The sequence below is a fragment of the Ceraceosorus guamensis genome (genome assembly GCF_003144195.1).
Source record: "Ceraceosorus guamensis strain MCA 4658 unplaced genomic scaffold IE81scaffold_6, whole genome shotgun sequence".
Classification (NCBI taxonomy): Eukaryota; Fungi; Basidiomycota; class Exobasidiomycetes; order Ceraceosorales; family Ceraceosoraceae; genus Ceraceosorus; species Ceraceosorus guamensis.
In genome coordinates this window covers 91,005-109,947 of record NW_020290001.1, presented here as the reverse complement: position 1 = coordinate 109,947, position 18,943 = coordinate 91,005, and the positions used below count along the sequence as shown (strand labels likewise).

Below are 18,943 nucleotides of genomic sequence, written 5' to 3'. Positions count from 1 at the left end.
CGGATTCACTGACGAATACATCCGTATGGCTCCAGATAGAGCGGGGAATTCCACTTTCATTCCCGGAATGCAAACCTAGTCATCGGCAATTGTCGGCAGTATCAATGAATGCATGTGCTACGTTCACGTGATTCGTGCCTGTTCTGGTCATTTCCCCTATCAAGCACCAGCGACACACTCGGTCGACAAAATGACTACGATCAGCATACAGGTAATGTGCACACATACAGCAGACAGGTCAAGCGACATAGCCTCGTCAAACCTAGAAATTATGAAGTTTGGAGGACGCGTGCCGGCACGTCGACAGTCGTTGAGCAGAGAGATCCATCTGCTGGTTGGGATGTCCATCAACGCATCTCTTCTGTCTGGTCACCGTCGTCCTGCGCCAGGGGAGATCCAGATTGGCTGTGGTAGGAGGAGCGAGAGATGCGCAGGCCAGCTTCGGGATAGTCCCATGTCCTGTCGACGCGATCGCGCATCTCCTCTTCCTCGACCGTGCCAAAGGTCCTCAGGACTTCCATGGCCGATGCGTTTGTGCCATTAGTCGCCGTCTGTCGGTTCTCTCGCGCAAAAGCCGACATGACGTTCCTCGCGGGGATCGTGGAGGGGACAGGCAAGACGGGACGAGATGGTGGCGTGTCGCACTGCGCATCGTCCATGCCTGGTGTCCTATTGTAGGGACTGGTCCGCGCTTCCTCGTCTGGCGTTTTGCTGCGATCGCGCGAGGTCTGCAGAGCCAGCGGATAGCTGCGATGAGGCAGGGTATTGTTCGACGACAGTGTTGCTGTGCCTCGCAGCACTTTGTCGTGTGCTGATGCGGCTCGCAAGGATCGTACGATACGACAGGCCATTGTTGAAGTGAGGACGGTGTGAATGGGGATCAATTGGTCTCTGCAAGCAAGCGTACCGAGTGCAGGAGGTCAGCGTCTATTCATGGGCGAGGAAGAGCAGCACGATACCGCACGCACCTGACGAACGAGGGATAACCATCGGGCGGGATTGCTAGCAGCATCGCGCAGCTTAGTGATGTCAGCACCATCACGGCGAAATAGCTGGCGGTGCTTTGGAGCAAGGAACTGAGCGCAGGGCTTGTGTCTTAGTGACGAGCTTGATCATTTTCATACACCGCCCTTCAGCACTTACTCGCGAACGGGTCTGTGAGATCCGCCGATGCTTCCTCCGTCGCCGTGCAAAAGCCACAGCATGAGGCAACTCATGCCGAGATCGTAGAAGAAAGCCATAAAGTAGACTAGAGAGGAAAGTCTCTCGTAGGTGGGTGTGACGGGGCATGCAGTGACGCTATTGGACGTACAAAAGCATGTTAGGGGCTGCAAGATCGTTGGTTACACAGCTGACGACGAAGGACTCACCCGCCGACGTCTGGCTGTTGGGACGTATAGGTTGCCAAGAAGATGATGTGGGAGCTGCGAGGACGATGAGTCAGCGGACCTTTCCAATGATGCAAATTTGGAGAGGAATCCTCACAATGTGGTCAGAATGCAAGCTGTCCAGACTGTGATGGTCAAGCCTTTCCTGCCCATCAAAAGAGCTTGTGCACGAAGAGCGAGGATGGAGTAGGATCCGGCCGCAGAAATCATGGCCAGCGCAGCTATCGACTTGAAGACTGCGGCGCAATTGATAGCTGGGTGATCACCAGCGAAGAGTTGCAGCAGATAGAGCACGAATGCAGACAGGGTGCTGATCCTGACGGCAAAGTAGGCGAAAGTGATCGTCCGGAAGGGCGCTAGCAACATTTCAAGCTCGGCAAAGATGGAATAGCTCCAATCCCCAACGAAGAAGCCGAACGCTGCGATGTAAGGAACCGCTGATTTGATGACGGCATTGGCAAAGGCTATGCGGAATTGATACAGCGCGACTTGGGCGGACAGGTCGCCGGCAGCGGCCGCCGCAGCAATGGAAGGATCCATAATGTTTTGAAATTTTCACCTCGGAATAGCTATTTGTGAACGAGGCTGAGCGTAGCAACGATGACGGACTGGAGCAGCAAGCAAATGGGAGCTGTGAGACTGGAAGGCCCCACAGCGTCTAGACTTCAGGGATACTTACTTATACTTGGCTCGAAGAACGACTGAGGTTCAGGTTGTCAGCGACAGCAACGATTCGCAGCAGTGTGTTTCGGGTACCGGCGCCATGATTGGAGACAATCGGCCTCGGCCAAAGAACAAATCGCCGGGGGGCATGAGGCACCCTGCCGTTGGAGATTGCCTAGATTGTCAAAGGTGGGGCAAAGCTCTGCAAGCAGAATGCTGTCGCAGCCTACGCGGTCTCCCAACGGGAGCTTGGCCTCGCTAACACAACGGATGCATCACGGCTCTTGGCGGGGCGACTGCGCGTCCCGGCCTTCATTGTTCCGTTGACGAAGTGCTGAAGATCTCATCTCCGCTGCTTGTTTGTCTCACCATCCAAGACGAGCTCTCCATTTGCCGCAACCCGAGTCACTCAGACCGATGAGCAGCAGACCATGCAAACCTTGCCCGCATTGGCGCGCACTTTGGGAAGAGATGCCGTTCCGTGTTTCTGCGGAAGCAAGTCTTGGATATTTCCAAAGACCCGCATGATGAGGTGATTAGCGTAGATTTGTGATTATTGCAGCGGCACACACCCGACGAACAGCACGTGCACAGTCAGCACTGAACTCTTTGAAGGGTACAAATCGGAGGGCAAGACTGGGTCTGCACAGCGGACAATCGTACCACAGCACATCGCACAAATCTGTTTGTGTGTATGTGACGGAGCTCATCATGCGCTGGATCAAGTGCGACAACAACTACGCGCTTCAAATTCGCTTTTCGTGCTCGTGAACAATCGTGAGTGTCACTTTCCGGCCGTTTTGCAATCCAAGATTCCAGACATGTCGCTGCACTACACCAAAGCCACTGACCTTTCTTGCGGCTCGTGACTGGCCTCTGCTCTACACTCACAAGTCTTGCGACAGATTGAGTACTGTATGCGCTTGGGTACCGTACCATTGGACATGCATGATGTTTCTGCACCCTGCTGCTGTGCAGCTAGCTGCGTGCACGCTAGTGTCAGTGAGTTGAGGCCGCTTTCGGTGAGCAAACGTGGAGCTTTGGATGCTCCGCATTCGTGCTTTGGAACAGCCAGGACGAGCAGCTCACGAGGGAGATGAGTAGGTCGAGGTGCCGCTTGACATCCACTGAAGCCTAGCCAAGTAAGTGCTGGCTGCAAGTCAGTCAACAATACTCCTACTCGACCGCGGCATTTCCAAATTTGGTTGAGAGGCCGCAGCATGCATTCTGGCTGTCTGTGTGTAGTGAGTGGCCTTGATACATTCCCCTCCATTCCCATGTCTCAGAATTTTTGACCCGCAATGCGAAGCGCCAACCCTTCGCGCTCGAGACCCGCTCCGGGCTACGCAGTGGCGAGTGGCGGCAGCGTTAGCGTGTGTAAACTTCTTGCGGATCCGCATGGCTCGGCGCGGCTTTGCTTGGGGTGCGCGGTCATCATCCGACCATCTGATGCGTGGGGCTCGATCAGTGAGTGAGTGCCCTTTGATGCCTTGCAATTTGAGCGTGAGAAAGTCGAACACAGCGCTGGGTGGGGAGGCGTTTGTCGCAGCGGTCATCTGTCATCGTTCGCCGAGGGCTGCTAGCGGATGCCGCTGACGCTCCTCTATGCCCCCAAGAGCCGGCCGCTTGGACCACCAAGACACGACCGACTGCAGGTCTGGTGATCAATTGCACCACACGGCGGGACGGTCATAGTCCCGAGCGTTGTACACAGCTTCGTTGTCTGTTATAGGCTATGCGACGGTCTGCCGAGCGGCCACTTGCGAGGCGAACAGATATTCACATGCTCCCAGCCCACACCGTGTGCAGTAAGCAAGCATGGAACGAGTGAGCGAACCCGAATTCAATATGATCCGCACCTAAATGTAATAAATACGTAGAAAGGAGTGTGGATCCGCACTTGATACGGTCATCGTGATCAGCGCTTAGATGAGTGCTGTCAGTGATGGTGTGATGGAAGATAATCCCACTGATCGAGTCGCGTGATGAAGAGGAAAGGTGCGAGTATGCAACCTTGCAGCGATTTCGTCCAATTGGTTCGCGACAGCTTGGTCCATGTCACCATTTCTCTAGTGCTCTGCGTGTGCACAGCCCTTAGCCGAAGTAATATACGTCTTACTGTCAACGCTTACATTGCGGTGGGCAGTCCGTTCAGATGAAAGACAGTGTGCATGAACGATGATGAGGTCGTTGTCGGTGTCGGTGCCAGACATGAAGCGATGCACCTGGACATCAGGCAGAACAAGTCTGTGGCCCGTTCGACAACGTCTACCTTGCCGGCCTAGATAGTATTGCCAGGTCATGCACGGCCGACATGGTGCGGCAAGATGAACATCGCATTGACAACACCAATCCGGTCGAGGCCGAGGTGGAGCGCAGTGAAAATCAGCATGTGCACATCGTGGTGGCCGGTCGCCAGGGTTCATTTGCTGGCGATCAATCGAAACAAGACACAAAACGCTTGGGTCTTGGGCCTTGGGTGGACCGACAATCGCAAATGGTGTGCCAGACCTCTTTGAACGTCCGTGCGTCTTTGGAGGGCTCGCTCTGCAGCAGGACCGCGGTGTGATTCCGACCCGCCTAAGCCTGTGTCTAAGCTGCCAGACGTGAGTGCAGGATCTAAGGTCGAGCTTGCCAAGACGTTCCCAATTTAATCAGCCCGTGCCTTCGGGACAGCGCCTCGAATTTGGCGGCCAGGAGACGGAGGGCGTCACAACCATACAGGCATTTGATCCTGGACAATGCTTGTAGGCAATTTTCGCTGGCAAGCAATGTGGTGCGCAATAGATCTTCATTCTCGAGCATGTATACTTGCAAAGAGACAGGACAAGGCAGTTGGAATGGGATCATTAGGCGTGAGTGACCAGCGCAGGTGTTGTTGTTTCATTGAAGATAACGCAGAGCGAGTGATAGAGATGGATCATGACTATAATAAAGGACGTGACGGTGATGTGCCAACGGTGCCGAGTGCTTCAGCTATGCTCTGCCACTGCTACGTCGATTTCAGTCGACGAGTGGTCGAGTTGCACCCAGCGCAGAAGGCTCGCAACGAATCGAGGATGTGCGTGGCTAAGAGGAGTCTAATGTTGATGAGTCATTAGCTGCAAAGTGATTTAGAGTACTTTGGCAGTGTTCACCCAATCGATGTTGTCTTCGGTACCCTCGATGCGATCACGGGTGGTGCCGCCCAAGGTGTCCCAGATACGAGTCTGTTTGCCGTAGTTGGAGCTTACTTTCCATCCCCTGCGATGGTGCAAGTCGTGATCCTCGAGGGCGAGATCCATATTGAAGAGCCTCAAGACGGGGCCTGCGGAACGCGGCATGGATTGATAGTCTTCAGCCTCTGAAATCAATCTTAGCAGTCATCGAGCGACGCCACTTACCGGTCATAGGTGTCTGCCAGTACAGACGGACGCCAGAGTGACCCATCGCCTCTGTGTAGATGATGAAGACCTGGCAAACCCACCAGGTGGGGAAGTTGACAGGAAAGACGAGCCATGTCAACAGGGGGATGACGAGAATGTCTCCCCACTCTTGCTCATTGTCGGCGAAAGCGGACAAAAGAGGATTTGGATGACGAGTCTTGTGGTGGAGTGCGTGGTGATGCCAGAGCCAAGGGACGGTATGCATTGCTCGGTGGTAGCAGTAGAACCAAAAGTCGAGGATGGCGCTGTACAGGAAGAGTTGCACAGGCAGCATCAACGGATCGATGTTCCATGCACTTTCTTGGCGATTATAGATCAAAAAGATGGCAAAGAGTGGTCTAATGCTGACAGTGCCAAGCATGCTCCACAGCACCTTGCCGCTCATATTGTCCGGAATGCCATCGCGCGGCACAGCACCGTCAAAGTAACCGTATCGCTGACCCATGCGGTTGAAGGATCGGACGGCTGCGAGTGCGGTGAACTTGAAGGCCAAGAAGTAGTAGACAAAGGCGAAAGCTGGATGGAAGTTCCAGCCCGTTAACTTTTGGAACGCGCCGTGGATCGCCAAGGGCAAGAGCGCCCTCGGCATGATCCACTTCCACTGCTCAGTGTAGACAGGAAGGTACGGCACCTTATCGCCCTTCTCCTTGCTAAAGACCGGAGGCTTTGGGGTATCCTTGGCCTGTTGCAACACATTTAACTTGAGAATCAATCTCTGCTCCCAAGATAGCTCGTCTGCTGGTTTGAGGTGCCATGTCGACACCATTCGCGGATTCTTGTTGAGGTTGGGTCCCGCCGCCTTGGCTGGTGCCGGTGCCCCAGCCATCGTCTGAGTCGACATTGTTGACAAGTCTGGCGCGTCGAGTGGAATAGGATCAAGGTCGTGCGAGGCTGTGTATTAAAAATCCTCGACAAGGTGTGTCGTGGAAGACGGAAGGCGGATCGGAGGAATTCAACGGCCAATGTATAAATGCGAATGCCTAACTTCGCTGTTTGCTCCACACCACTCTTGCCACACGCTGGAGCTATCGCTTTCAAACGGCTCGCGTCGCTGCTGATCAATTGCGGGCTATTGTCGAGTGTCCCAATTTCGCCGTTGTTCAACACATTGGCTGACGACCGCTGTGCAGTAGCAGTAGCCAGCGTGTTTGAAAGTTCGGAGGTACCTTGTTGCACATCACGAGAAGTGGACGAGCACAGGTCGCAATCCGTCAATCACAATGGAAATTAGCCCGCTGTCGCCATGAAATGAAATGCCCACAGGACGGTCTCGGGCATCTACCTCGGTCATCAGCCACAGTTCGATGAAAGCGGTGGGGTACAGTAATAGTATCGCAACACATCATCTGCTGAGCTCTCTTCATCAGTAGTAGTAGTGTGACTGACTAGCATCGCATAAGTCCGCGCGATCTCGTGCCTGCACGCTGAGCACTGGCAGGAAGCTCGTCGCAGGTGGCATCTTTCAAACATCGCTCACAATTCTCCACCCAAATTGATGCTGAATCCTCTTTCAGCTCTTTCTCTGAGTTGCGGCGGAGCAGTGCCAAGCGCTTGCCTGCGTGTGCTGCCTCATGCCTGCAAAGGGCATCACAGCCAGCAGACCAGCAGGGCAAGCACACATCGCACGCTCGACTCCTCTCTCCATGGTCTGTTGCAGCCAATTCGCTGCGATGGCGATGCGACTCACGCAGAAGAGGAATGCTCAGCCAAAGTCAAATCTTGGAATGGCGAATCACGAATGCGGAGTGAAGTCTTTCACCGCTAGACAACCTCGGCATGTTTAGGCCTTGATGCGTGAGCCCAGCAGGCACTCGTGACTGCGCGCAGCACGTCTCGAAAGGTGCGTAGCTATGGCTGCATGGCTGGACGTCCTCCAGCACTCACACTCACGCCCACTCAACTCTGACTGCAGAAATGAATCCCTCAGGAGCGAGCTTCGAGATGCGAGATGCAAGATGCAGCGACTACTCCAGCAGCTCCTGCACCGCTGCAGAAAGCTCTCTTGCTCGATCCATGTCAAATGCGCGGCGGCCGCTCGCTTGCGATAACTCGCCATCGCCAGCGTCCCACCGCGCATGCAGCGGCGCGTCGGCGGGCTTTTGGCGCATCGAAAGTCTCGAGAGGCGGGCTGGTGCTGCACGTGCTGCGTGCGTCAGCAGATATAAATTCACCGCGGCGTGAGCGTGCCGAGATTGGGACTTTGAGGGTGCGTCGATTGGTGGCGCGGACAATTTAATTTGTATTCTCAATCGCAGCGCTAAGTCGGTCGGAGTGCTGCGCTTTCTGCACATGACAGCGAGAAGCGAGAAAGTACAAAACATCGTTATCAACAAGTCATCGATCAGTTGTCACGTTCAGTATCCGTACATAGGTGAACAGGGACACAAAGTGGAGGGCAAGAAGAAGGAGCTTCGAGGAGGTCTGGGCCACGAAGTCTGGGCTGCGGACGGCGCGGACTAAAGTAAGGGGATTGATTGCGTTGGGAGAAAGTGATCGAGGCTAGGGCGCCTTATGACAAGTCGTCGTCGTCGTCGTCGTCATCGCCTCCGCCGCGCTTGCCTACCATGAACGCTCCCTTGACTGGTAGATTCTGCAGCGTCAAGTGTCCAAGTCCAGAATTCCAAATTTTGGCCTTGGCCTTGCCTTCAATGCCCGTCAGTGCGCCTTCGCCAGTGACCAGCTTCCAAGTGTAGGCTCTGAATTCTTTGCCACGGCCATCGAGCACAGTGATGGGCACGTCCTTGAGCTCCGAGCGTAACAGCTTGCGCTGCTTCTTCGGGTCCGTCGGATCGATATAAGTCTTGGCCTCTGTATAGTTGTGCGGCCGAACTCTCCCGAATGCGTGCTTGGGCAAGGGCGAGGGCAAAGGCTCGGGTGGTTCTGGATCCTCAGTAGAAGAGCGTAGACCTTGTCGTGAGTGTGAGAGCCCATCATCGTCGTCATCATCGCCGTCGTCGTCATCATCGTCTCCGTGCCGCATGGAAGGCGGCTTGCCGTCAAAGATCAGAATGTCCGGCCAGAGGTGGGTGATCTGGACGTCAATCGTCGCGAGCTGGCCGGGAAGCGCCATCTCGCCCATCACGACACCGGAGCATACCAACTTTTCCTTCTCAAATGGATGCGGCGTGATTTTCAGGTCGTTGATGGTGACGTTTTTGATCAAGTCCGTCACTTTGCTACCCGGGAAACTGATTGGCAGATCGAGCAAGCGCAGAGCCCCATCAAGCCACTCTGGCAGGCGCGATCCGCCTCCAGGAAGAGTCGGGTCGTTCTGTGGGTCACCTTCGGCGAAAGGCGATCCGCCCCTTACAAGGACTGTATTAGGGTCTCCGCGCAAGAAGCGGCTGAGGAAATTGGAAAGCGCTGCTTGAGCAGGCGTTTCAGCGGTGCGAGCCGGACCGTCCTCCGTAACGCCGAATGCGGCCTGTCCAGCACCCGGCACGCTGGTGTGCGCATCGACGCTAGTCTCCGCGCTTTCACCGATACCGTCTGCTGGCGGCACGACACGGCCTTGCAGCGATAGAGAAATATTGGGTGCCCCAGTCAGCTCCAAGGGGTCGCTAGCGATCACTGCCAACAAGGTCGCGTCCTCTTGACTGGCACTGCTGAGACCAGTGCTGTCCGTCTTCGGAAGGGGCAGAAACGCGCCGAAAGGCAAGTTGTAGCGCACGTGACCGTGTAGCAAGTCGCCCAACGGGTTTTTTGCTTTGGCAAAAGCTTTGATGCCCAGCGCGCGAGAAGCGAGAACTGAAGTTGCATCCTTGATGGCTTCGGATCCGACCTCGAAGAACTCGTATCGCTGCAGATCGAGCAAGTCGGACGTGCTGTTCGAGTCTTTGAGCTTGGGAACTGTGCGCGTGATGTCAGCTTGGGAAGAGTTTCAATGAAGGCAGCTCACGCAGCACTCACCTCGCTGACTGATACGCTTGCGAATGTCACCTTGTCCGAGATTGATCCACCCGGGTACATTCCATCTTCCTCCTTTAACATCTCCTCGATTGAGCTCACGCTTTCCCAGCCCTCTGACATTCAGGCTAGCAACTTTGATGTCAAGCGTGGCTTTGCGCTGCTTGATGGCTGCCTTCGCGACCTCCATGAGGTACGGAGCAGGCGAGACAGGCTTAAGGAGCAGTGTCAGATTGAGAGGGCGAAGCTCTTGGTGAGCTCGATGTGTCTTGTTATCGCGAGATTGGCTCTCATCGAGACGCGAGCGCAGCTGAGGGAAAGGCACGATGATGGGGTCGATGTGAAAGGACATCAAATCTTGCGGCGGATGTGTGTTTGGCTTCGTACGAACGGCTTTGCCGTCTAGGCCGAAGGTGATGAGCTCGGCGGACTCTGAGAGTGCATCGCTTGAAGAATGCCGCTTCGAGTCAGAAGGGATGAGATCAAGGTACTTTTCTTCCAGATCCAAAGCCCAATCGGGTTCCGCAAATTGCAGCTGTCCTACTTCAACGCGCACTCCGCCCATCTTGCCGAGTGCCCATTCGACGATGCTGCGATCTTTGCGGGACCACCAGCTAGCCTCTGTGCGCTGTCCCAGCCAGAGATCCAGGGCAGTGTCGGGATCGATGCCCAGACGACCGTCAATGCGCACGAGTAACCCGGCATCGCTGATGTTGAGCAAAGAGACAGCATCAGGGCCTTTTACGAGCAGACTTTGATCCAAGATCTGGGCTTGCGCGTCCGCGTCCGGCGCCTTCAGTGTGACGGTGAATAGGTGCACCAAAGCTACAACAATCAACAAGATGACTGCTGCAATCAATCCAAGGAGCACCCAGAGAGCACGGAGGAGGGCAGGATGGTTCGCTCGAAAGACGGCAAACGAGCTTGGCGAATTGCTCGCGCTCGAGACGCGTCTTGCAGAGTTGGCGCTGCCAAGATCTCTCCTCTTTCCCCTTCGTACTGAGCCCCGACCACCTGTGTGAGAGTGAAAGAAGTCCGACCACCTCTGCGAGACGTTTGCGAACAGTCCACCCGATTGCCGCCGAGAGTTGCTCGTTCTCAACAGAGGGTCCGTCTCGTGTGCTTGCGCTTCAGCAGGAGCGCCTCCTCTCTCCAGCTCTTCGTCATCCACAGCTGGATCGAGCCCATCGGCCGAGGCATCAGAGTCATACATTGGCTTGCGGCCATGTCTCAGCTTACTTGGTACTGAAGTTGTGGTCGTGGTAGTATTGTGTGTTGCAGAGGGTACCTCTGAGCTATCGCTCGCAGCGCCATCCGCCGACCTGCGCTCTGCACCGCTCATCGTGGTGGATGTCTGAATTCGGCCGATGCGTGGCAAGGCGGTAAGACAGAGTTCGAGCAGTATTCAGCGATGTTGTCGTGAATGTTTTGGCGTGACGATCCTCAAGATCACCGAGTCATGAGGATGGGATGTGATCGCGGACGCGAATGACCCCCGACCTTGCTGGGTCGTGCTAGACAGACCCTCGCATCCAGCCGGATGTGACGATCGATCACGCCCACATCAGGAGCCGGACCCGCGCGTGCATTCGTGATTGCATATGGCAGGCGTGGCTGAGCCCATACGCATGCAGCAAGCATCACCCGCGTGTGCCTGCATGGAGAATTTCCTTCGCGAGCATTCTTGGACGAGCGCCCTAGCACAACGTGCATCAGCGGATACGAGGGTCACGGTGGCTTTCGCGATCTCGAGTGACTTCGCGATACGATTTGAAGTCAAAAGTACAAACCTTGAATGCGAACACCAGCACCAACGGGATCCACGATCTGCCAGACTTCAGCAATCTCTTTGGTCATATTAGTGTGTCAAACTCAAGCGGTCTGTCAGTTGCAGTCACGCTCGATTCCGCATTGATTCGCGAGGCTCGCCAGAGGTTGAATCTCCACCCTGATCCAGTGCGAAGTCCTTCTGCCACCAGACACACTTGCTCGCTTGTGTCAGGATCCCCGACATGGCCTCGCTCGCTGCAGTCAGGAACGCGGGCCGGCTACATGCTAGAGGTATCGGAGCCAGCGCTGTTGCTGAAGGCAGTCGCGCTGTCTCGTCGACTGCGAAGGTTCCAGCTGCTCCAGCGTGAGTAGACTTCAACCACCTTTACACACTCTGATGAGGTACTCTTGACTTATCTCTCGCCTCGAATGAACAGTTCCGATGCTGGTCCATCTGTCCTTGAACTGAGCCCATCTGCCAGGCGGCTCGAGTCGCCTGCTGGAAGGCTGTCAGGAATGCCCACTAGTAGACCCGACCCAAATTCCTTGCCATCGCCGTTCGAAGCTGCCAAGGTCCATCCGCAGACACATGGGCATCACGTAGCCTCGCTACATCTCAGAGTGTACCGGTCACCCGCAACGCTCGAGAATCTGGACTTCTTTGCAGACTTCGCGTTGCGGTCAGCATATGCTCTAGGGATGCCATGCACCAGACCTGCCATGCTTCCAACTACCATGAGCCTTTGGACAGTGCCAAGGGGACCATTCGTCCACAAGAAAAGCCAGGAAAACTTTACGAGGCACACCCACTCCAGAGTGCTCAAGGTTTACGATTCGCATCCTGAGGTGGTGGACAGATGGCTTCAATGGTGTCGCATACACGGTATGGCTGGCGTTGGACAAAGAGCGGAGGTGTTTCGGTAAGTAGCAAGCAGCATAGACCGAGACTTCGCATTCTGGTGCTGATCAGTGGACCGCATACCGTCGCAGACACCACCCCATCACTCTCGGTCAAGACATGGCAGACTCTGCTGTACGTCAATTGACAGGAGGAGATGTACTGCCCTCGTCGAAGGAGCATGCACAGCAGGGCGAGGCTGACTTCATGCAAGACACGGAGACATCAGAGGGCAACATCAAACGTCTAGCTAAGCAAGTTCGGCAAGACTTGGACAAAGCCGACGAGGAAGGCCGCAAAGCTTTGGAGGTCGAGCGAGCTGCACTGGGCAACGCGAGTGGATTGTCAGCAGCCGAGCAGACATTTGCGAGCTCCGCGGACGAGCCCCAAAGTACGGGTGCTTCGCTGGAACTGCAGCCCAATGCTGTCGAGATCGAGGCGAAGGAGGAGATGGCGGACAGCAATGTCGAGGCGCTTTCTGTGAATGAGCAAAGTGTTCAAGCCGAAGCTCAGGCTTTCGCTGCGGCAGCTTCCACCTCTGCAGCGACCACTGGCCAGTTGGAACAGGATCCAGAAAGAAGCACTCCTGCCCAAGTTGAAGTTGAGGAAGCCGCTCAGGAGACAGAGGCAGCAGACGCGACACCGCAACTCTCGCAGCGTGGTGCGCACTTGTCTCTTGCTGCAGAACCAGCGCAGCAAAGGCAGTCCGCCGCGGAAACGGTACCAAAGCAGCCCGAGGGCGCAAATACAACTGCAATGTCCGCATCCGAGGCAGAAAGTCAGATTGAGAAGCAGGTCGAAGTGGCGGAGGAACAAACAAAGGCTGATACTAGCTCAACGAAACAAGAAGAGCTGGAAATGGAGAAGGCGAAGGCGGAAGGGGAAAAGCAGGATCGATGAGGTCGTATGCTGATGCAAATGTTGGGAATGTGATGCTCATGATACGTGTATGCGCAAAGTGAGGGATCGACGGCGTGGATGCGGCAAATCTGATACCGTTGGTAGGGTGCACGGTATCTTTCTTGACACATTTGTCACATTTGAAACCCAGGAGAGGTATCCACGGATCGCACCGTTGCCCTGCAAAGTCCTCTGTGAATCATTGACACTCTCTCAAGATCGGTATGCTGCCGTCGAAAGACTCAACCGTCTTCACCTACTCACGACTGTGACGAGAGAGCACGGTCGACCCACATCCAGAGGTAAGATGTGCGAGATTCTCCTCTTGGCCCTGCTGCTCTCGAGAGCACACTAGGGCCCGACTGACAGAGACTTAGGATATGATCTGCTTTGTGGCTGTGTTGTGTCCCTGGTCAAAGCACGAGCGGAGCTAGTCGACAGTGTTGGTTCACGATCAAGGATCATCACCTACTATTCAAGATTCACATTTTTGATTCAAAAATTCGTGATTCATGATTCACAACTCGGGCTTGTAATTTGCGTCGTTATCAATCAAGAATGCCGACGAAGTCAGATGTGCATTGTTAACTTCAGTTTGAGTCTGGAACTCTTGAATATCTCAAAGTCAAGTTTCAACTCAAGACTCGAGAGTTGTACGCGTTGCGCCAGCTGCGGCTACTGGTCTTGCGCACGGCAAGACGCGCGGCGGTTGTGCGCGCCGGGCAGCGATGCACATGCGCGCCGCACAGGAACTCCCACGTGGCTCTCGCAGCGCAGGAAATGTTTGGGCGTCGAAGAAGCGTGACCGGCTCGGGCGCTTACCTGTGCTCGCCAAACTGTTGTTCAATCACTCACCGCTGTCACGCCTCTCAACCACCAACCTCAAGACATTCTCACCCACCTACAACAGTCAAGATGTAAGCATCGCGTCCGTCTCTTCCGTCTCGGGGTGCTGTCGAGGGCAGCACGCGCATTGCTGGACAATGTCAGGCGGACAGCGTTTTGGGGTCGTCCACAGCTGCGAAGCGGTGCAGCACAGAAGCTTGGGAAGGGAGGGAGCGGAAGCACTATGGGGCATGCCATTGGGAATCTTGCAGAGGGATTGCGTACGTGTAATGAGAGTGAAGCTGACAAGACTTGGCCTCCACACTTGCTTCTTTCTTTGCAGGGGTTTCCGTCACAACAACGTCCTGTGAGTGCACAGGATTGCTTTCAATTGGTTGCGATTTCTGCGATGTCGTAGCTGATTTGGCTATCTCTGCTCGTCTTGCCTGCGACTTCAGCCACAACAACCATTTCCGCAAGTGAGTGACCAGCGAATGCTGCGTCATGCCGTTCAAGCGAAGCGACTGACACTTTCGCTACCTTTCCTGTGCTGCAGGGTAAGCACATGTTGACAAGATCATGAGGGATGGGTGGATTAGCGCATGTGATCTCTGAAGAGTCAGGGAGAGGGTGTCGACTGAAAGCAGATGGTCAGAGATTGGCAGAGGCAGCGACCTCTGAAGAGCGAGGACAATGGACGGGTCAGCAAGGTGTTCGCTCAGTGGTCTCGTTGTCAACATCGCCACGAGCTCGTGCGCCGCATGGTGGAGATGGTGGCGTTCGGAGGAGGAAGCCGCAATAGCAGCGCAGAGCAGTCATACTGACTTTTAGCGCATGATGGTCCACAGGATTGGCAACGCCGGGTGAAGGTTTGGTTCGACCAGCCTGGTGCCAAGAAGACTCGCCGCAACAAGCGTCAAGCGAAGGCTGCTGCACTCGGTCTGCGTCCCGTAAAGTCTCTTCGTCCCGCTGTGCGATGCCCGACATTGAAGTACAACACCAAGCTCCGTGAGGGACGTGGTTTCACTGCAGAGGAGATCAAGGCGGCCGGTCTCGGAAAGAAGGCCGCTCGTTCTATCGGCATTCCTTACGACCACCGCAGGCGCAACAAGAGCGAGGAAAGCCTCAAGCTCAACGCTGACCGCATCAAGGCCTACCGTGAACGCGTCGTCTTCATTCCCAACAGGAACAAGAAGAACAAGGGCAAGGTGAGTGACTGCTACAGAGAGCGATTCGGATGGCAGGCCACCAGGTCCACATGTGGAGCCATGCGCAAGGCGAGGGAACGGGGAGGGCCTCTATTCGTCATCAGTCATCTGACCGCGTTGCGTTGAAACTCAGATTCCCAACGTCAAGGAGCTCGCTACCGAGCGCAACGCTTCTGCGGCATTCCCCGTGCCTGCCGGCATCGTTCCCGAGGCACCTCGTGCCATTACAGCCGAGGAGAAGGAGGGCTCTGCGTACCGCACTTTGCGAGACGCCCGCGCCAAGCACCGCAACGAGGGCGCGAGAGTTGCTCGCGTCAAGAAGGCCGAGGAGGAGGCCGCCGCTGCGAAGAAGTAGATGGCTCGAGGGATCTCTCTTTGAGTTGCTTTGCCCGTCGTCTGCCTCATCGTCACGTCAGCCTGCCGCGTCGTTCGTACATGGCCGGAGCAGCCTGTCTTCGCACATCCAGCTCCAGGCTCACACCTTTCAACACGCATCCATGCACCCATCGTCGCACGCTCTCCGCGCGCAATCTCCAGCGTTATGCCTCTCATCCATTTTGTACACCCCCACCCCCAAACCAAAAGTCTCACGGCTGGGATGCGTCCAGCGTGATGCGAATGGCTATGATGTTCTCGGCGAGAGTGAATCCCGTCCGTTTGATGCAAGAGAATTGAGGTGACCCACAAATCGAAGTCGTTACAAAGGTGCGCAACTCTCGCCCGCCTGTTCTGTCCACTGGCAATCGTGAAAAAGCTAACGCGCTAATGAAAATGCCAAGGCGGGTATGCGCGAGTGCGCGTCCAGGGGGATGGTTGCTGGCATCCGGGGAGAATTGCACGGACCATTGAAGGAAGCCAGGGAGCCGCGGAGCTTTGTGCGGAGTAGCTTCCATGGTGCGACCACCATCTCGTTTGATACTCTGTGCATACACTCGACATTCGACCACCACCGCTTGAGCTTTGGAGAGGCCCCGATCGAGCTACAATGGCGCTTGTGGGAGATGCTGGTACGAGGGAGAGCGAATTGGCAAAGTTGTTGGAGCAACTCCGCGTCGCTACACCTGCGGACATTGAGACGCGGGCAGTGCCAGGACGGGAATGGGCATTAGCCTCGGCACCAAGCTCCCCCACCTCCATCGCCGCACTGATCGATCACACGCTCTTGGCCCCCTCGGCAGATGAGAAGCAGATTGAAAGGACGCTGTTGGATGCGCACACGTTTGGCGCAGCGACGCTATGCATCAACTCTGCTTGGGTCGACTTTGCCGTGCGCAAGGCGAGGGAGAAAAGGTTGGATGTGAAAGTCATTTGCACGGTTGGCTTTCCATTCGGAGCAGGCAATACGGAAGCGAAAGCGCTCGAGGCCAAGGTAGCGATGCAGCAAGGAGCGAAGGAGATCGATATGGTGAGTCGTGGCAAGTCACGAGCACGACTGCTCTAGAAGGCACACGACTGACTGCATCGCCATCATTCCGCACCGCACGCTGCAGGTGCAAAATGTGGGATGGCTCAAGAGCGGACATCTCGTCGCGGTGTACGAGGATATCAGGGCAGTCTGCGAAGCTGTGCAAGGCACGCCCGTCAAGGTCATTCTAGAGACTGCATCGCTCACGAAGCAAGAGACCATCGACTCTGCCTTCATCGCTGTGAGTGATGGGTGAGGATGAGACGATCTCACTGAGCTTCGTTGGAGGCGCTAGGATCAAGCGGGGAATCCAAGGCGTTGCCAGGAGCGATAATTCGTCGAAAGCTGGCATGAGCTGACGGAGCCCAAGTCTCTGTGACCCCTGCCTATCGAACACACTCGTCAAGTGTCTCGCCGGTGCTCGTTTCGTCAAGACCTCGACAGGCTACGGACCAGGCGGGGCGACGGAAGGCTCGGTGCGTCTGCTCAAGCACGCAGTAGACTATCACGCCTCCCTCGCAAACTCGAATTCGAGCGCGCAATCTTCCGTCCAAGTCAAAGCGTCGGGAGGCATCAGGAACCTTTCAACCTTGAAGAGAATGTGGGAATGTGGAGCTGACAGGGTTGGAGCTAGTAGCACTGCTGCGATTCTGAGTGAGGCGGAAGGAGCACCTGCAGAAGCGGTCCCAAAGGCCGACTACTGAACATTCACATGAAATGAACACTTGACCCGCGTAAATGGGTTGCCGGGTTGTGGGAGGGCTAGGAAGCGTGTGGGATTCTTCAGCTGGCTGGCAGGGGAGCGAGGGGCGCACTCAAAAAGTCCAATCGATTGCATTTGTTACAAGGTGGCGCGCCGAGGCACAAAGAGTGCTGACAAATTTCACCCGACCCAGTCGGATCTTGCCTGCTGCGCCGCATTCTCCACGGCGCTCTTTACGTCCTTTTTTCCAGCGGTCAAGTCCCACATTTGCGAATCTGCCTGTCGCACAGGCAGCTCAGAGATGGCGAGGAGAGTAGCAGCCACGTCGTCTCTTGGCACCGAGATTCCGATTCGACCCCTCTCTGCCAATGCCACTTGACCAGTGCCAGCGTCGTTGAGAAGCGTAGAAGGACGCAGGACGGTCCACGGAAAGGCTTTGCGCTGAGACAGGTTCTGATCCGCCTCGTACTTGGCTTGCATGTATGCTGGCAACGCTTTCCTCATCCCTGCGCTCTTTTCAAAGCTGGAGCGCAGCACGAAGCAAGGCAGGCAAAAGTACGACCAGAATGAGCTGCTGACCGTGCAAAGGAGCGATGCGGAGTAAAGACGCGCTGCGCTACACTTACTCTTCGGGAGTGTACCAGTCCGGCTTGGTCGTCTCGATGTTGCGAACATCGATGGCACTGAGCAGCACAAAGCGAATGAAATCGCTCGACTTGCTGATGCCCGATGCCTCGATGGCGTCAAAGACCTGAGCAGCGCGATTGCGGCGGGGGGAAAGGATTTGCGCAATGAGGCACTGAGCATCCCGTTTGCTACGCAACACTCACACTGCGCACCGACGCAGCACTGCACTCACGCGAATAGCCGCATCTCTATCGACTGCTCTCGTCCTTTCCTCTCCGCCTTTGCCGCCAGCGCCAGCGGTCCAAAGGATCACGTTGGGCTTGTGTTGCTCAAACAAGCCTTTCAGTCTGTTCACATCCAAATCCTCGACGCTCTCCAGCAGAGGTTGCACGGTGCCTGAGCCTTTGAAGTTGGTAATGTCCGATGCGTGATCGGGATTGCGAATCTGGGAGATGATGGCGTGACCGGACGAGACGGCTTGTCGGGTGAAAGACAGAGCTACTCGACCGTGCCCGCCGATCAGAAAGATGCGAAGTGGATTCGATGCCATGCTTGCGTGAACTTTGCGAACTTTTGTTGGAGGGGAAAGAGAAAGGAGGGGAAAGCAGGAGGGATGAGTCGAGATCAGAGACGAGTCTGGAGTTGAGTGTGCAGTCAAGTGGAGCGACGTGAGTGCAGGGAGCCAAGCCAATGGCTGTAGTCACGAATCACGAACGATGAGCATCAGCTGGCTGCATGTTGGCCACGAAGCACGGATCATTCGGAAATCACGAATCGTGAATGCTTGCGCGGCTGCTCCCTAGATCATCCCTGTTGCTGCCTCCCCTCCCTCCACAGCCGAACGGGTCCTCCTTCTTGCCAGCAGCCATGGCGCCCCGCTTGTCCGACTCGAGCAGCTAGCATGCATGCAGAAAGCGATACCATGCAACGCGCACAGAACGTGAGAGTGTACGCATGCTAGACGTTAAGGATCCAACACATTCATCGTGATGATTCACGATTCAAAGCAGCTGCTTGACTTGCTCCATCGCTCGTGCCACACCGCCTCGAGATTCTTGACTGGAAGGGCCGGGAAGAACAGCAGCAGCAACGCCAATGACGCAATTTCGAATCCATCTCGAAATACCGGCCAAATTCGAAAGCGAAAGAAAGGTTTCTCCACATTCGTGCCAAAGCGTCACGTGAGTCGATTTCCTCGAACAACGCTCTTGCGGCGGTGCATGTG

General features: G+C 55.6%; 8 protein-coding genes across 8 annotated transcripts; 4 read left to right on the top strand and 4 right to left on the bottom strand.

Annotated features, from left to right (window-relative positions):
- Positions 1-62: 62 nt before the first annotated feature.
- On the bottom strand, positions 63-2,068 carry IE81DRAFT_320356 (hypothetical protein). The gene is made up of 5 exons (XM_025512999.1): positions 1,486-2,068; positions 1,371-1,424; positions 1,144-1,299; positions 969-1,076; positions 63-891 (listed from the first exon to the last, which is right to left on the bottom strand). The coding sequence occupies exons 1-5, from the start codon at positions 1,926-1,928 to the stop codon at positions 348-350; spliced, it is 1,305 nt and encodes a 434-aa protein (XP_025372344.1). The 5' UTR covers positions 1,929-2,068; the 3' UTR covers positions 63-347.
- A 1,237-nt stretch (positions 2,069-3,305) lies between these two features.
- IE81DRAFT_207034 (hypothetical protein) lies at positions 3,306-3,910 on the top strand. The gene is made up of 2 exons (XM_025510943.1): positions 3,306-3,518; positions 3,668-3,910. The coding sequence occupies exons 1-2, from the start codon at positions 3,353-3,355 to the stop codon at positions 3,781-3,783; spliced, it is 282 nt and encodes a 93-aa protein (XP_025372343.1). The 5' UTR covers positions 3,306-3,352; the 3' UTR covers positions 3,784-3,910.
- Positions 3,911-4,836: 926 nt separating this feature from the next.
- Positions 4,837-6,317, bottom strand: IE81DRAFT_309329 (hypothetical protein; the record flags this gene model as incomplete). Its single annotated transcript, XM_025512396.1, has 2 exons — positions 4,837-5,358; positions 5,426-6,317. The coding sequence occupies 2 exons, from the start codon at positions 6,315-6,317 to the stop codon at positions 5,165-5,167; spliced, it is 1,086 nt and encodes a 361-aa protein (XP_025372342.1). The 3' UTR covers positions 4,837-5,164.
- Positions 6,318-7,704: 1,387 nt separating this feature from the next.
- On the bottom strand, positions 7,705-10,887 carry IE81DRAFT_364206 (hypothetical protein). The gene is made up of 2 exons (XM_025516841.1): positions 9,386-10,887; positions 7,705-9,325 (listed from the first exon to the last, which is right to left on the bottom strand). The coding sequence occupies exons 1-2, from the start codon at positions 10,722-10,724 to the stop codon at positions 7,986-7,988; spliced, it is 2,679 nt and encodes an 892-aa protein (XP_025372341.1). The 5' UTR covers positions 10,725-10,887; the 3' UTR covers positions 7,705-7,985.
- A 290-nt stretch (positions 10,888-11,177) lies between these two features.
- IE81DRAFT_364205 (hypothetical protein) lies at positions 11,178-13,115 on the top strand. Its single transcript, XM_025516840.1, has 3 exons — positions 11,178-11,516; positions 11,590-12,072; positions 12,143-13,115. Exons 1-3 carry the CDS (start codon positions 11,395-11,397, stop codon positions 12,948-12,950), a joined length of 1,413 nt encoding a protein of 470 aa, XP_025372340.1. The 5' UTR covers positions 11,178-11,394; the 3' UTR covers positions 12,951-13,115.
- Positions 13,116-13,933: 818 nt separating this feature from the next.
- IE81DRAFT_344875 (hypothetical protein) lies at positions 13,934-15,338 on the top strand (the record flags this gene model as incomplete). The annotated part of the gene is made up of 5 exons (XM_025515856.1): positions 13,934-14,056; positions 14,119-14,142; positions 14,234-14,254; positions 14,624-14,983; positions 15,117-15,338. 5 exons carry the CDS (start codon positions 13,934-13,936, stop codon positions 15,336-15,338), a joined length of 750 nt encoding a protein of 249 aa, XP_025372339.1.
- A 529-nt stretch (positions 15,339-15,867) lies between these two features.
- IE81DRAFT_320349 (deoxyribose-phosphate aldolase) lies at positions 15,868-17,240 on the top strand. The gene is made up of 3 exons (XM_025512998.1): positions 15,868-16,388; positions 16,474-16,629; positions 16,796-17,240. The coding sequence occupies exons 1-3, from the start codon at positions 15,969-15,971 to the stop codon at positions 17,090-17,092; spliced, it is 873 nt and encodes a 290-aa protein (XP_025372338.1). The 5' UTR covers positions 15,868-15,968; the 3' UTR covers positions 17,093-17,240.
- On the bottom strand, positions 17,031-18,470 carry IE81DRAFT_320348 (NAD(P)-binding protein). The gene is made up of 3 exons (XM_025512997.1): positions 17,951-18,470; positions 17,718-17,842; positions 17,031-17,614 (listed from the first exon to the last, which is right to left on the bottom strand). The coding sequence occupies exons 1-3, from the start codon at positions 18,266-18,268 to the stop codon at positions 17,272-17,274; spliced, it is 786 nt and encodes a 261-aa protein (XP_025372337.1). The 5' UTR covers positions 18,269-18,470; the 3' UTR covers positions 17,031-17,271.
- Positions 18,471-18,943: the final 473 nt, after the last annotated feature.